The following is a 16,443-nucleotide window of genomic DNA, read 5'->3' on the forward strand; positions in this document are numbered from 1 at the left end:
GACCAAGAGACTTTCCGAATCAAAAGCATAGACACCTTCATACGTTTAATTGATATCACTGGATTCATGGATGATGGCGTTCACGCTTGGCTTTGGATTTCTGTTTTACTCATCCATTAAAACCACTGAGTGCATTTCTGGCGATCAAGGTTCAGGATGTTCTTGATTGCTTATTGCTCCATTTCGGCTGCCATTAAGGATCGGCAATGATAGCTATTGATCCTGTTAGAAAAATCTTATTAGTCCAAATCAAATCATGCCCAATTCTTGATTGATCGTGTTAAAAACTTGACTGGAAGAGTTGTTCGAATAGCGAGGCCTTAATCATTTACATGTAGCTTGGTATATTATGGTAAAAGTCCATCTTTTATACACTAGATATACACAGGACTGCTAATACTATCGAATTGCAACCCTTCCTCGTGCTCAGTGCGGTTCAGGGGTTCCAGCTGAGCCCACTGTTCAGGATAGTTTGTTTTAGCCCATGCCTCGACCTGGTCTTTCCAGTATGGGTATGGGATTGCGTTGTAGAAGAGACCGATACTATATATTCCGTCAGTTATATCGCCACGTTATTGAATATCAAAGAAGGCTTACGTGGTGCGAGTTGGCGAGAAGCTAATTTCATCTTGCATCTTGTTGATGGCGTCGGTAGCCTGGTCAAACTCGCACTGTGCCGCCAGGGCCTCGATGTAGGCTGAGTACAGCTTGCGGTCGACGGGTATCTCCAACAGCTTGATCTTGCTCATCATTTTCATCGCCTCCTGGGTGCCATTGTGATGCTTTTCGCAGACTTTAAAAAAGATTGCGATCGTGGTCGCGTTGGGCCCTTCGTCAGTCTGAAGGATGTCACGGAAAATCTCCATGCTCTTCTCCGGCATCTCGCAGGCGGTATATGCGAGCATCAGCGCGTTGAGGATTCGCGTATCAAGATCGACCTCCAGGTCGAGCTTCAGCATGTTGTGCACCAGTTCAAGGTTTGTCGGATCAGCGGTGCCCGCAATCCCCTGGAAACACCGTGCGTACGTGTCCGGTTTGGGTCTCTGAGAAAGGGTATCGGCTTGTCGCATATGCCCAAAGACCATGCATGCTAGGTCACTTTTTTCCCGTTTGAAGAAGCAACTCATGATGTCGGTTCGGATACCGACGCTCATCTCGGGGAATGCAATCTGTAGGAGACCATATGCCTCCCAAGCATCCTCGCTCGCTTGGTCAAGATCTAGCACAAACTTAAGGACTGCGTCTCGGATCTCATTTCTCTCCTCGGACTCGTACAAACCGAGTCGTGGGCGGAGAAGCTCCGATACGGCATCCCAGTCGTGTCGATATAGCAACATATGAGTTAATGCTGCCACAGTTCTTGCTTCCAGTCGAATATCGCTTTCAAACAGTGGGTCTAGAAGCAATGAAATCTGATCAAAAAGAGCATCCTTGGAACCCGACAGACAAAGCATCGTGATCAGCTTGTTCATCAGGGGGAGATTCTCCGTTGCCATAGTGCTGGTATGGTCCAAGGCCTGTAAAGACTGAAAAGTCCCACTAATGTCCCTGGCTTGGATGCGCGACTCCAATTGTAGCAGACGTGTTGTCGTATCAAACTCTAAACCCCACTGATGTGCCAATGCTGCGAATTCAGCCGCTAGTTGCGGATTGCCGCTGCTGTTTGCGTACTCAACTAAATCGTTGACAGTTGAGATATTCAGGAAACTCCGAACTTCCGGGTCCTGTCTCACCAATTCCTGGAGGGAATCGGAGATATCAGATGCTTTCTTACCATGTGCCACATCCCAGAGCAACATGGTATTCAATGTCTCAGCAGTGGGCGTTTGTGGAAGTGTTTGAAAGATAAAGCCTGCCCACTCCACCTCGGAGTTGAGAAGTGCAAATTTAATGACCCTTGCCTTTGTAGACAAGGAAGGCTCCTGGCCATCGGAGATTGCGCAATCGTATATAGCCTTGGCAGCTGTCAGAAGATTCTGACCGATGAGAATCTTGATAAGCTCTTCGTGTGATACAGCATCGAATTTGGAGCCTTGGGTTTCAAGCATTTTCGTGATCCGTTGAATCCGGCGCCAATCGCCCTTCAAGGCGAATCCTTTCATCACCGCCAGCCAGGGCGACTGATTACAATCACGTAACTGGAGCGAGAATTTCTCAAAAACCTGAGCAGCTTCATCCGGGTCGCCGTTCGAGCTGAGAAGATTTATATACGTGATAAGTGTAGAACGGCTGACTGGATTGGCGTCGAATCCATAATGAGAACAGATTTCCAGGAAAGCAAACCGAGCGAGTTTTCGAACAATCGGTGCAGACTCGGGCAGACACTCTGCCTCGGAGAGAACCAACAGTATGCTCTCGAGAGCTTCGGTTGAAAAGACCGCCGACCATTCCGTCGACTCGAGTTCCTCTTGCTGCGCTTTGAGGTATTTCCATGTACTGAGGAGCAGGTGCGCTTGAAACCCTGTGATAACCCCCGCATGTTCAAGCCGTGCCGCGAAAAAATCTTGAAATGCTTTTGTAAGAACCTCGTTGGGGGGAGCCCGGCGTTTTTTTGACATGGCTCTTATCAGATCACTCATCTCCTTCAACCCTGTTTCTGACGGTAGTGCCGTCGGCTGCTCCACGGACTGGGGAGCACCGAATGCAAAAAGGCTCCGTCGCTGTGTAAAGTGCGAGCACGGAAGACGCGTCCTTCTAGAGCGGGGATTCGAGGCCATATGCAAGAATTGATGGCGGCATCGCGTCGAGCAGAGAGGCTCATTGTTTAGAATGGCACGAAAAACGTGCCTCGTAAGATGGGATTGCATTTTTTGAAGGTGTCCGTCGACGAGGCTGAATTCAAGAATCAAACAAGTAGCCCCGGAGGTTCACTGAGGCATGCCGTTCGTAATTTAAAGGCTGATCGGAGAGTACAACGCAGTCGAGGTTGAGGCCGGCTGTTTGTTCTGGAGCTCCGAGCGGAGAGAGTTGCGGCTCTTGGCGGACTGGGAAAAGAAAACTGTCGGCTCCACCGCGTCCGTCGTGAAGGCGCAACGTCCTCCTACAGTGGCCGCCAATTTTCTAACAATCAATCCCAGAACGCAGATTCTTTGGACATCATGTCTATGAGCCTGTTTTCTTCGTTTTCTCTCCGCAGCCTGGGGCTGGGTCTGGCCTCTCCATTGACCTGTCGATGGAGCTCAACGGCCGCAACAAGCGCTTTCATTGCCCAGAGCGCTGCAACAGCTAATCAATCCAGTATGAAGGCTTATATCGACTCCTAGAATACTCTGCTAATTGTGACTACAGCCCAAAGAGCGCATCGCCGTCGACCGTCGAACCGCCAAAAATTCCTTGAGGATCAGAAGGCTCAGGGGCAGAGCAGGCTTCTGGAGAAGTCCCAGACGCGCAACTGGAAGGCAGGAGATATCTACGCTCCTCATGACTTGAGTCCGGCGGAGATGAAGAAGTGGAGGAAGCGCCAGAGCCCGGGATACGATGCTTTTGATTCCCTGAACATTAACCCGTCGAGTCTGTATAAGGTACGCATGTCCTCTCAAACTGTGACCAATCATCAGGACGTACGGCTAGCTAATTTGTCTCTTTTTTTTCAGAACTTTTCCGTCATGTCAGAATATATCACAACGATGGGACGTATCAAGCACAGGAGCCAGACCGGCCTTCGGCCAGTTAACCAACGAAAGATCGCCAAAGCAATCCGCAGGGCCGTTGCTCTGGGACTCATGCCGAGTGTCCACCGACACCCCGAGATTTTAGCGGCAGAGGCTAGAAACAGAATGGAATTCTAGAGGGCTCGCGTTCTTCTACATGCCATATGCTTCCCCAGTCACATCGGAAGGGAGATACAGAGGCAGCATATGGTCCGCAGATCACGGCAGATCCGCAATATGAAAACTGTATATTATCATTCTTCACCATCGTATCGGTGTTGCTTGCGATTGGGTTTGGAGATACAACTCAAGGGCAATGGTATTGCTGGGACTGGAGTACTTGTACTGATGCTGTTTTAGTTACTCAAGTGTTCTACTAGCAAGCAAAAATGCTGGAATAGACTACGGCCTGGATATGGTCATCCTAATATTGAAATCACACGTTATGTAAGAAATCCTGAGCTCGGTTTTGGCCTGGGGAGGAGACTTGGGCGGAACCCCACTCGTAATCAAGTTACTCCAAAACCAACTATCTGGCGGCCTGGAGTGGTTTTAGAAGACAGCTTATCTCCAACCTCTCCCTTCCATCCATCATTCAGGCCATAACTATATCCTCGCAGACATGTCAATTACTGGTGGTATTTTCTCAATCGATCTCTATCCACGCACAAGACATTGTTTGCTGAACCTAGTGACACAACAGTATCCGTTTGGGCCGCCAGCCCCTCCACAACACGGGGCCAACCCACCCAGCTTTCTTCCGATGCCAAAGGCGAGCGCATTGCTTACGCAGTATGTACTGCCCCTTTGCAGATGAGAACCTGGAGTTCTTTGTGCTGATCCGCGTCGGCGATTATAGGCCAATAAATCTATCTTCCTGAGGTCCATCGACGACCCCGCGGTTGCCCGCCAGTACACAGAACACAAGGCACAAACAACGGTCGCCCGGTTTGCTCCATCCGGGTTCTATGTTGCCAGTGGCGATACAAGCGGGGTTGTGAGAGTGTGGGATTGTGTCGGTGAAGGAACGACCAAGGGGGAATATAACATTGTCAGTGGCAGGATCAATGACCTCGCATGGGACGGTGATTCCCAGCGCATCATTGCCGTCGGGGAGGGAAAACAGCGGTTCGGACACTGCATTAGCTGGGACAGTGGAAACACTGTTGGTGAGATCACCGGACACACCCAAGCGATCAATTCCGTGTCGATCAAACAGCAGCGACCCATCCGGGCGGCTGCCGCGGGCGATGACAAGACGACCGTGTTCTACCATGGCGCGCCCTTCAAATTCAACACTGGAATTCGTGGCAAGCATACGAACTATATCTACGGGGTTGGGTTCAGCCCCGATGGCTCTAACTTGGTCAGCGTTGGTGGAGACCGTGCTATCTGGCTGTACGACGGCAAAACGGGTGAAACGAAAGGCAAGATTGGGGAAGGCGAGCACAAAGGCAGCATCTTCAGCGTGTCATGGTCGAAAGATTCGCGCAAGTTTGCGACGGCTAGTGCAGACAGGACCGTCAAGATCTGGGACGTTGAAACAGGAAAGGTTGCGCAAAGTTGGTCATTCGAAGAGGGGGTAGAGAACCAGCAAGTCGGTGTGGTTTGGCCCCACGGCCGAAGCGATGGCCTTCTCATCAGTCTCTCGCTTGGGGGGGTTCTCAACTACCTAGTCGAAGGCACCCCGGAACCTAGACAGGCTATCCAAGGCCATCAGAAGAATATCACTTCAATGGCTAAACTCAGTACAAGCTCTGGCGAGGAAACATTATGGACCGGGAGCTCTGATGGTCGGATCCGTAGCTGGGACATCGGAACAGGTTTTGCAACTGAAATTAAAGGCGATCAGCACTCGACCTACATCGCCGGCTTGGCTGGCACCAATGAGGACAACGGCCGTCTTTACAGCGCAGCTTGGGATGACACCATTCGATCTGTTGACATGGATAAGAAGATGTACACTGGAACCACTGTCAAGCTCTCCGGTCAACCGAAGGGCGCGGTCGCGAGCGACTCCACAGTCATAGTTGGGAATTCAGAGGGTGTCGAACTCTTCCGAGATGGCCAGAAGATAGGCGATTTCAAGTCAAATGTTCCGGTCACCACTGTTGCCGCTCAGGGAACAGTCGCTGCTATTGGAGGCGAAGACTCGTCGGTTCAGATCTGCAATATCGGCAACTCAACACTAACCCCAAAGATAGAGGTAAAGGCAGGCCGTAGCCCGGTATCTGCTTTGGCGTTCTCACCAGATGGCTCCTTGATCGCTGCTGGTGAAGCACGAGGCCGAATCCTTGTTTTTAAGGTTTCTGACGGCAGTCTGGTCACTGACCGTTGGACGGCACACACTTCTCGAATCACTTCTCTCGTTTGGAACGACAAGGGCACCCATGTCGCTAGCGGAGCTCTGGACACCCATATCTTCGTTTGGAGCTTGGCGAACCCAGGAGAATGGATTAAAATGGCCAATGCTCACAAGGAGGGGGTGAATGGGGTGGCTTGGATTGCTCAAGGATCTAAGATCGCGTCGGCTGGTGCCGATGCTGCTGTCAAGATCTGGGCACTTGAGGATTTGAAATAAATCCGACTTGAGGATGTTCTGTGTATGGAAAGATGTCCATGCCAAGACCATCAGAGAATCCATTCTTCTTGATGGTTTATTACATACCTTGGTAGAGGGATCAGTATGTAAGATGGTACTGGTCATCCTAATGCAGTACCCATCCCACTGTTGCTCTAAGTAAAAGCCGTTTCAAATTCTATGAGAGTAACAATGATATAAGAAGACCAATACCTTGATGGGAATCTTGAGACATCCGTTTTTCTCTCTACTATGATATTTCTAAGCCGTGCGTGTACAAATTAAGTATCTCTAGTGGCATTAAACCCCACAAATCTTGATAAATGACGACACCCGCATAATTAAACTACCCAAAGTAGGTGCAACGCGCCCAGCTCAGAGCTGCAGCTACACCGGTGAATTTCTATTCAACCATTTCATTAGCAACGAAAAATACCATGCTATGTGTCTGGAGCTCTGGCAGTTATATCGAAAAATGACATGAAAATGTCATCTGATGCCTCTTCGAGTAGTTCTATTCGCTCTTTTCGGTCAAAGGTGCGCTCCAAGGTTGGTTCCATGGCAGCTCTCGCTTCTGCACGGATACCTTTATTGACTTGTTACTCCAGCTCCATCCAGCTACCTTCGTCCTACCGAGAACCGGACAACGTCTTAAAGGGCTCGTAAATCTTCAGGGTCACAACGAGGCCAACAATGGCTCTACAGTCGGTGAGCGGCAGCCGCTGCTTCCACGAGAAGGCCCAGACGAGCATAAAGGCCTTTGCACAAGGATAGCCGGGAAGATTGCAAGTCTATATCATCAACTGCTTGGATTTATGACGTCGGAGCTAGGGATCGGAATCTTGAAATGCAGCCTGGCATATCTGCTTGGTTCTCTCGCTACTTTCATTCCGGTCATTGCGTCTTTTCTCGGGCATCAAGATGGCAAGCATGTGGTTGCTACCATCACGGTCTATTTTCATCCGGCGAGGACCCGAGGGAGCATGTTCAAGGCTTCGATATGTGCCTTTCTGGCCTTTCTCTATGCCGCCTTCATCTCAGTTACGAGCATGTGCATAACCATGTTCTTTCAAGACCAGCTCAACCTCCTTTTACTCGGCCATGTTCTAGTGCTCATAGTATTTGTCGGAGGGGGTTTTGGGTTCATGGGGTGGACAAAGCAGCGGTTGGGAGACCCGCTCGTCAACGTCGCCTGCTCGCTAGCCTCTTTGGCTTCAGTCACCGTCCTGACGAAAGAGGGCGCGGTACAAAATGGAGAGATATCGTTTGCAAAAATTTCGCAGGTCCTCAAGATGGTCATCATGGGTGTCAGTGCGTCCATGGCTGTCTCATTCCTGGTCTTCCCCATCTCGGCACGAAAGAAGCTCAGAGCTAACATAGTCAATGTGACTGGGACCCTGGCGATCATGCTGGCGATTATTACGGATAGCTTCCTCAGTGGTACTGAAGAAGAACTTCGTTCAGAGCGTTTTATAGAAGCCTCTAAGCGCCACAAAAAGGCGTACTCACAGCTTGATAAACTGGTCAAGGAAGCAAAGCTTGAGCACTTCTTCGCTGGGACCGAGAGAGAGTACAGACTAGAGAAGAATTTGGTCCGGTGGGTACAAGACATTACTCACAACATGGGTGGTCTGCGTAGTGCAGCTGCTCTCCAATTCCAACTGCTGAAGCAGACCGAACACCCTCAACCAGCTCAGATGCCTGACCAGAGGATCCAGCCTCCCAGGTTTGCATCAGCAGCGACTTTCTGGTCCTTTCATGAAACACCCATGTTACTCACACCGATTGATGAAATCCCGGAAGAAGAAACACTGGCCACCTCTAAGGACCCTTTACCTGGGGAGGCAACAAAAGATGGTGATGCGGGTCTTGCCCAAAGCTACCATCCGGCCGATATATTTGAAGTATTTATAAGTCACTTAGGGCCATCTATGGTAAGTTCTCTGCTCATCAATGAGCCCGATTAGTAGTATCATGTTGACTGTGCCTATAGCGCTCATTTGCATTCACAATGAAGGAAATATTCCAGGAAATTCCATTCGGGCCATCTCCAGATTACAAGGTTTCAGTCAATAGCAAGTTTCAGAACAGTCTCGAAACTGCGCTTTTGCTTTATTGCGAGTCTCGGAACGAGGCTTTGGCTTCTCTATACCGACAAAAGGAGGTTATGAAGGTCCAGAGTTCGGAAGCAGAAGCAGATCTGGAAGAGGTCTCTGCAAGTTGTGGACATTTCAGCTTCTCACTTCTCGAAATAGGTGAACAACTAAAAGACTTACTCGCCATATTGGATGAACTGCAGCTCGAAGTTGATGAGAGACCCAGAGGAAGATCATGGAGCTGGCTTATGTTCTGGAAATCAAGAGATGTTGGGGTATCTGATAAAAGCGTTGTAAACTTTGGTGAGAAGCATCTTCCCCCATATACTCTAAGTATTTACATCACTGAACCAGGAATAGATCATTTATCCACAACCTTTGCAATTGGAAGCCATAAATACTCAATGGCCGACTCTGATCCATCTCACTTGGAGAACCAGCGAACTCTGCCTTCTGCTGAAGAACCAGAAGATTTTCGAGGAAAAAAGAGGATCGGTTATCGCATCTGGAAAGCCCTTGAATTTTTTCGCCGAGATGACACCAAGTTTGCAATCAAGGTTGGAGCTGGAGCAGCAATCTATGCTTTACCCTCATTTCTCTCTGAGTTCCGGCCATTCTATGCTCGCTGGCGCGGAGAATGGGGTCTCGTATCCTATATGTTGGTTTGTTCGATGACTATCGGTGCCTCAAACACCACGGGGTATGCTCGATTCCTTGGTACATGTCTCGGAGCAGTCTGCGCAATAGCGGCATGGTACATGGCAGCTGGCAATGCAGCTGTCCTTGCCTTCTGTGGGTTTTTAATGGCAATTTGGACGTTCCATCTCAATCTTGCGAAAGGCCAGGGGCCGATGGGACGATTCATTATGCTCACATACAACTTGTCCGTTTTATATGCCTACTCCCTTTCTCAGAAAGAGGCCAATGGCGATGAGGATGAAGGGGGCGAAAATCCCGTCATTACTGAAATCGTGCTCCACAGAGTTGTTGCGGTCTTATCTGGGTGCATCTGGGGCGTCATCATCACGCGTGTAATATGGCCTATCAGTGCTCGCGAGAAGCTTAAAAACGGGTTGAGCTTGGTCTGGTTGCGGATGAGCCTGACATGGAAGCGCGATCCATTGTCGCTCATGGCACAAGAGGGAACTACAAAACTGTTGATGACTCCAAGAGAGAAACTCGAACTTGAACGCTTCTTGTCTCATCTCGAGTCTCTTCATGGCGCCGCTTCCTCTGAGTTCGAGCTGAAAGGCCCATTTCCCGATACCACATACAGCAGCATCATTCGCCGTACAAGAAGCATGGTCGATGCTTTCCACGCGATGAATCTGGAGCTCATGAACAACCTGACAGCTTCTGAGGGAGAGCTTTCAATGCTTCGGTATACCGCCAAGGAGAGACTGCATTTATCGGCACGCATCAGCCACCTCTTAACTGGTAAGTCCTAGCAGGTCTGACTCTACAGTTGCATTGTCATCATCTAATCTTGATGATCCAGTCCTTGCATCATCGATGAAACTCGAATATCCTCTAAGTGATGTTCTACCAAGCATAGACCATGCCAGAGACCGTTTGCTGGCGCGCATTTTCCATTATCGCAGAGACCTAACCGTTTGTCAATCGACCACAGACGAGGATTATGCCTTGCTATATGCCTACAGTAAGTCCATTTCGAAACATGTTTTGCATATCCCAAGATTAAATGGCCATTGACTCGATTTAGTCCTTGTCACTGGGCAGTTGTCAAACGAGATAATGGAGATCATTCAGGAAATAGGGAGGCTGTTCGGATTACTGAACGAAGATGCAATTCAGCTTCTGTAGTACCATTACCACCAGCTATCGAACTGAAAATAAACTTAACACCTAATAGCTCTATCTGTAAGCGTATATAAAATCTGCACACTTTACCTGGTGCCAAAATCCAGCAATAGATTTGGTGAGGCGGCCGAGTCCATTTCCGAACGCGATATTTGCTACTTCGGGACCCTGGCGGGGAACACATTCAAGGGTTCGTTCCAACCTTCCATTAATTTGCCATCGAAATACCACCCATTCCATCGCGATTCCATCCTAAAATCGTCGCCTGACGCGCTATTTGCGATCCATAATTCTTCTTTCCCGCTTCGATCGCCCTACTTGATGACGGCCTAATTCCTACACCCCTCCGGCGTCGCGCAGCCCCTCGCGCTACAGCGAGACTGCCACAATGCAAATCGATCCGGCAGCTCTGAACCGGACAGACTCGGCTGCGAATGCAGTACCGACTTCCAAGAGCTCTTCTACAACCGTATCCGTGCCACAGAAACTGACCAAGGCGTTGTTATCAGTCCCGCGACTGGAGCTGGAGCCTATCTACACGGAGCTGAAAGCTGCAATCGGCGACAACTGGGCGGAATACAAGCAAGCTACGAGTCTGTTCCTCTTAGGTACGCTAGAGGATTTGTGCAATTGTCGGAGCTATGTAGAGACCTCAGAATGCGACTGACGATTTTTCCACGTTTGATGCAGGACATCTAAATCAGAATGAGCTCTCCGCGCGCGTGGACCATATCATATGCGTCGATTCCAAGACCGAACATCTACATAACAATTTCATTTGCGCGATTATAGGGAATCTATCCCGAGACCTCCCTGATCATGGCGTTGCAAGCTGGGTGTCAGCGAACGACAAGCCGTCGGTCGTGTCGAAACCCGTATCCGGCGATGTTGCGGAGCAGAGATTGAAGACGGAGGTAATGCAGCTGCCGCCAAGGGACCGTCGCAGGATAAAGGGAATTCCAGAGGTATGACAGGAGAGAAGGGTAGCTTTGATAGGTGCGATAGATGCTGACGATACGGATATAGCGTGATCCAAGTGAGACTGTGCGGCACGAACTGGAAGAATATCATCTGGCGAAACAGATAAAGCTTCCTAGCCAGGTCCCAGCAAGTGCCGGTGGCTTAAATAAAACAAGTGAGTCTCTGCTTTTGGGCTTTGACCTCGCGGATCACTGACAGTGGAATTAAACGATAGATTGGGAACTTGAAATCCGAAAGCGTTACGCGCAACCGCTAGCAGCAGAGACGGGTGAATTCCCCGATGCAGAGTCAATACATACACGCATGGTTCCTATATGCTACGAAGAGTCGATCGTCAGCGGTGCTGGACTCCCCTGCGCCGAGTTTATGGCCATCGCAACAGAGACGTTTGTAAAGGAGGTCCTTTCTGTTGTGTTTTCGCGGACGAGACTTAATGGTCCATCCGGCACCATCAACGGTATGATGACCCTCAAATACCGACAACAGCTTGAACGAGAAGAGCTGGCATTCACCCGTGGCGATATTTCCAAGGACAGCGCAACTGGTCTACTCCCTGTCGAGGCCAAAGAAGCAAGCTATAGGAAACCATTGGGCGTCAGAGATCTCCGTTTGGCTTTGGAGCTTGGCACCGGGGTGCTCGGTCACATGCCGCTCATTATCGACCAGATCATGGGTGGTTCTGTGGAAGAGGATTTCGACATGAGCCCACGACGAGAGAAAGCGATAGACGAGTTGGCGGAGGTACACCGCGATGAACCCAAATCACTCACCTTCCGCGACGAGATGGATATCGACGATGTCGATGCGTCATCGGACTGGGAATATGAAGCCGCAGCAAACAGAGAACAGCTGGAAACCTTGCTTGATGAGTGTCTGTCCATGGCATCGTAATAGCAACAGCAACCCATTATACCCTTCCACACACACCGCTTGCATTGTACTTTTTTATCCTATTCTTCCTTTCTTTTCTTTTTGCTCTCCTATTTCTTTTCCCGCCTTTCTATATTTAACCCTGCAGTTGTCACGCGCAGGCACCGCAGCTCAGGGGACATGGAGTATTCAAAAAGGCAATGGTGTTCAAGGAGGATGGATTCATCAGTCAAGGCTGGCTGTATTGATGGTTACAACCATATATATCTGCATCAGATATGGAGTTAGGGACTTGGCTTTGGCAACCTTTTTTTTCTATCTTATCAAGTGGTCTCTATTCTTTCATTTCCTGTCTCATATTTCCCATTCAGTGCTTTCTGGCTGTCACTGACGGTCATGAACCACAAGGGCCACAAAGATACCAAGGACAACTTGGAATACTTGTATAAAATTGATAATCTAAAGCTAATAGCAGTAATGAGTATGATAACAGAGATTTTGGTGGAATCGACAGTAGTTTCTCAAGGGGATAGAGTCTAGAGTCTAGTTCCAAGCATTCTTTGCATAGCAAGCAAGTACTGATTCCTAAAATTCCTTCAATATTCACAATTTGATATGGAGATCTAGGAGATCTGGCAGCAAGCAACGCGTACTTCTAGTGGTCTCATTGTTATTAGACATTGTCTACTTTATATGTTTTTGATAACCACCTCGAGTTTACCCCATCCTCAATTCTCAAAGATCGACAGATGGTTGTTTCTATCTAGAGTTTCTTTGAGATACGAGTCTGTAATGTTTCAAGGGGGTCCATATAAAAGTATATCTTGGTCATTGAGACTTGAAAATTCGGACTTATTGGTCGAGAATAGGTGTTCTTAAACGCGAAGAGATAGGCCGTAAAAAGATTATTGGGTGTTGTAGCCAGCAGTTGCGCGGTTGAAGAGCCAAAGGAAAAGAGGATGACGCTCCCTAATTAATAGGGAAGTAGGCATGCAATCCCCGACATCTCATCTTCGAAGTGTTCCTTTGGTGTTCGCTCGAGTCCTGTTCATTGCAGCAACATTGCTCTTGTTGACGAGCACTTTGCGGAGACTATGATAACCACCGTTTATGACTTGATAGCAGCCCAGAGTTAATAAGACAATTAAAGATTTACAGAGAGGAAGGTGAGGTGCGACGTCTCTTTCTATCATTGCAAAATCGGATTGGGGTCACTGAACTTGAATATCTTTAACACCAGGCAATAATAGAAACATTCATACATCAATTAATAAATACATCACTGGACAAGCTGGTTAGCAACCAGTTTTAATATTTCTTCCGTGGACAAGTGCGCGTTAGCAGGATCTTTGGCAACGGACTGCCAGACTTCGCCATGCTTCGGTTCGGTAGAGATACATTTGGAAATCACGTCGGATCGTTTTTCCTGCAGTAAAATAACAAGTTAGTATATTTTTGTATTATTTGAATAAATTTAAAAAGACCGGTCACTCACCTCTGTGCCATGTTGCAACAGGAATTTGTAGTACCAGGCCCAAGCATCGCCAAGGTCACTGTCCGAGATAATCGCCTTTTCGAACCATGTCATGGCCTTCTCGAGTCGACGTTCTCCCCAAAAAATCCGGGCCACGGTAATGAACAGGATAGGGTCATTGTCCACCTTCTTGATCGCTTCCAGACTGCGAGCCTTGCGCTGCGCCCGAGGCTCAAGATACCAGATGCTTTCACTCCACAGAAGCCCGGAGGTCGGGACTTCCTGCAGAGCTCTTGCCATCAAGACCTTAGCCTGGGCAATATTTTGGGCGCGTCTCTCCACTCTGACACTTTCTGTCCATAATTCGGCGTTCTTGGGAACGGCCAAGCGAGCCCGATCAAGGATCGAACGCGCTCGAACGACTGCCCCAGCCTTTTCTTCGAGCCTAGAGGCAAGTAGCCAGAGAGGAACAGACTTCGGACACGCTCGAGTACCGATCCCAAAAGCTTCGCGGGCTTGCGGGAACTTGTTTTGCGATTCGTATATTTGACCTTTCATCATGAAAAGCTTATCGGCTTTCGGGTATAGTTGGAGGCCTTGGTTGACAAGATCAAGAGCTTCGTCAATGTTGCCGAGCTGTCGCTCAAACGACACACTCTTGATCCAAACACGATCCGTTCCTGCTTCACGGCGAGCTGTAGCAAGGAGTTCCCTCGCTTGGTCTGTTTGCTTGGCATCCGCCTCCAGCTTGACAGCAGCAAGCCAGATATCCTCGTTGTTGGGGTTCTGGTTGAACGCACGACCGAGCACTCGTCTAGCATCGTCAATTTCTCCAGATTGCCACTTCTCTTTGGCAAGCTGCAACCATAACTCCTCACTCTGAGGACAAGCTTCCACAGCTTTCTCCAGGACCTGCCATAGGGCTTCCTTTGTACCATGGATACGTTCTAGGTCGGCTGCAGCGATCCAGATCGACTTCCGATTAACAAACACGCGCAGCGCATAAGCATAAATGGCTCGTGCCGTCTCGTATTTTCCGCGGGCAATGCTGGCCTTTGCATCATCCATCCAGATATCCTTACGATCATCGTCCTCATCGAGGCCCCAGCCGAGAGTTTCTCGAACAATTGCACCACATGTGAGTATGGCACCTTCTTCCTCGCATTTCTCGGCTTCTGTGATCCATTCCTCTCTCTTAAGCATGGCATTTTCGCGTGCGAGTGATTGTACCGCTCTTTTCATCACGTTCACTTTCTCGAATGTACCCATCTGCTCTTGTAATCGCGAGGCAGCGATCCAAATCTCATGACTGGTTGGGACGGCCTTTCTCGCCAAGTTGAGGACTTTCTGAGCCTTTTCCGGGGTTTCCAAACGAGCAAGGGCAAGCCATAACTCTACGGACAACGGTATCATCTCAGTTGCCTTTGCAAGGAGCAACCGCGCATCGGCTGGGTCTTCCTCCAAATTGACGGCCTCTTTCCAAATGACGACTGATTGAGGGATATGAAGAATCGCCTGCCTCAAAACGTTCTTCTTGGCGCGGGTGTCTGTTTCCAGTCTCATGGCTTCAATCCACAATCGGGTCGATCGATCATTGTTTTTGATCGCATTGGCGGCAATCACTTTGGCATTATGACCTTCGTTGAGGCGAATATTTTCTAGCCATGCGTCTTCACTTTTCGAGCAGAGCTCACAGCCTCTGGCGATGACGTTTCTTGCAGCAACTATCTTTCCTGCAATCTCTTCTAAGCGCGCGAGCGCAATCCATCCTGGGGCGTGTTTCGGATTCGTTTTGGTGACTGACTCTAAAAGAACACGTGCTCGCTTCACATCGCCGATCTCTACCTCACCAGCTTTCAACTCTGATTGCGTCAGACTGGTAAGATAGCCTTTCGGGTCAATACTCGTGGAGCTGCCCGAGGCCGCATCGCCAGATGAGCCCAAGGCGGCTTGGTCAAGTCTGACTTTAAGAACTTTATCACGGGCAGCACCGATATCCGCGAAGTTCGTCATTGTTCCGTCTCCAACTCCCTGATTGGCGGGCTCAGTTTGAGTGCCATCTTCGGCTATGGTCGTTTCGAACTGTGTCGAGTCTCTGGCGCTTGCAAGAACACTATCTGGAACAGCGTAGAATCTCTGTCGAAGATTTTGTTTCGCGCGGCGATTTTTCCCCGTGAGGTCCCCAACCTCAGGAAGGTTAGCCCATTCGTCTTCGGAGACAGCTGCTAGAGATCGTTTCAAATCGGCGAACTGCTGTTGGATTTTTGGGTTCTTTCTTTCGTATTCATCTCTTTCTTCGACTTCCCGAGCTTCCCTAAGAATTTCGAAGGCATCATGTCGGTATTCTGTCCACAAACGGGAATGACCCGATGAACAACAGCTTCTCAAAAAGAAAAGGAAGGGATGATCTACTGACCTTCGTGCTCTGCGCCTCTTATCCATCTTCTCATCTACTTCTCTGTAGATACGATCTGCCTCGTCATCCTCCTGATCGAACTGACCATAGGCAAAAAGGCCAATCTCATTATCGGGATCTTGGAAACGCTCGTCTTCCTCCTCCTCTGCCTTTTCCTCTTTTCCACCCTTCTCTCGCCCACCGCCATATGCCGTCGGAGGAGCAGCCCCAAGAAGTTGCGCTCGCTTTGTGAGAGCAGCTTGGATTTGCTCTGGTGTAGGGCCTTCGCGCGCGGGTCCAAGGTCCGAACGAGTGGTGAAACCTGTCGCACCTCGACCTAAACCGGCTACATAGTTCTCTGGAGCAGGCTGGCTCAGAAAATCTTTCCGCCCAGATGACATTTTTTATAATGAAAAAATGCAGATATATCCCTGGGGAAACAAGGGATAGAAAAGATGGCGGCAACGAGACCTCCTGGTAGGCGCTCTGGACTTCCAATATAAAAGGTACGGAGTATCAAAGCTGAGATAGACGCAAGAACATAGATCCGTTCCGGCAATCTTATCGGCCAAAGC

At 49.2% G+C, this 16,443-nt stretch overlaps 4 protein-coding genes across 4 annotated transcripts; 2 read left to right on the forward strand and 2 right to left on the reverse strand.

Annotated features, from left to right (window-relative positions):
• Nucleotides 1-374: 374 nt before the first annotated feature.
• ASPZODRAFT_154752 (hypothetical protein) lies at nucleotides 375-2,807 on the reverse strand (the record flags this gene model as incomplete). Its single annotated transcript, XM_022726125.1, has 2 exons — nucleotides 375-543; nucleotides 598-2,807. 2 exons carry the CDS (start codon nucleotides 2,805-2,807, stop codon nucleotides 375-377), a joined length of 2,379 nt encoding a protein of 792 aa, XP_022577813.1.
• A 602-nt stretch (nucleotides 2,808-3,409) lies between these two features.
• On the forward strand, nucleotides 3,410-4,031 carry ASPZODRAFT_136525 (hypothetical protein). Its single transcript, XM_022724079.1, has 2 exons — nucleotides 3,410-3,521; nucleotides 3,594-4,031. Exons 1-2 carry the CDS (start codon nucleotides 3,441-3,443, stop codon nucleotides 3,786-3,788), a joined length of 276 nt encoding a protein of 91 aa, XP_022577814.1. The 5' UTR covers nucleotides 3,410-3,440; the 3' UTR covers nucleotides 3,789-4,031.
• A 241-nt stretch (nucleotides 4,032-4,272) lies between these two features.
• On the forward strand, nucleotides 4,273-12,020 carry ASPZODRAFT_154753 (hypothetical protein; the record flags this gene model as incomplete). The annotated part of the gene is made up of 9 exons (XM_022726126.1): nucleotides 4,273-4,446; nucleotides 4,510-6,198; nucleotides 6,840-8,165; nucleotides 8,225-9,764; nucleotides 9,826-9,991; nucleotides 10,524-10,756; nucleotides 10,839-11,113; nucleotides 11,175-11,283; nucleotides 11,344-12,020. 9 exons carry the CDS (start codon nucleotides 4,273-4,275, stop codon nucleotides 12,018-12,020), a joined length of 6,189 nt encoding a protein of 2,062 aa, XP_022577815.1.
• Nucleotides 12,021-12,804: 784 nt separating this feature from the next.
• ASPZODRAFT_28606 (hypothetical protein) lies at nucleotides 12,805-16,269 on the reverse strand (the record flags this gene model as incomplete). Its single annotated transcript, XM_022728144.1, has 3 exons — nucleotides 12,805-13,425; nucleotides 13,495-15,787; nucleotides 15,890-16,269. 3 exons carry the CDS (start codon nucleotides 16,267-16,269, stop codon nucleotides 13,279-13,281), a joined length of 2,820 nt encoding a protein of 939 aa, XP_022577816.1. The 3' UTR covers nucleotides 12,805-13,278.
• Nucleotides 16,270-16,443: the final 174 nt, after the last annotated feature.

Source organism: Penicilliopsis zonata (genome assembly GCF_001890105.1).
Source record: "Penicilliopsis zonata CBS 506.65 unplaced genomic scaffold ASPZOscaffold_20, whole genome shotgun sequence".
NCBI classification, from domain to species: Eukaryota; Fungi; Ascomycota; class Eurotiomycetes; order Eurotiales; family Aspergillaceae; genus Penicilliopsis; species Penicilliopsis zonata.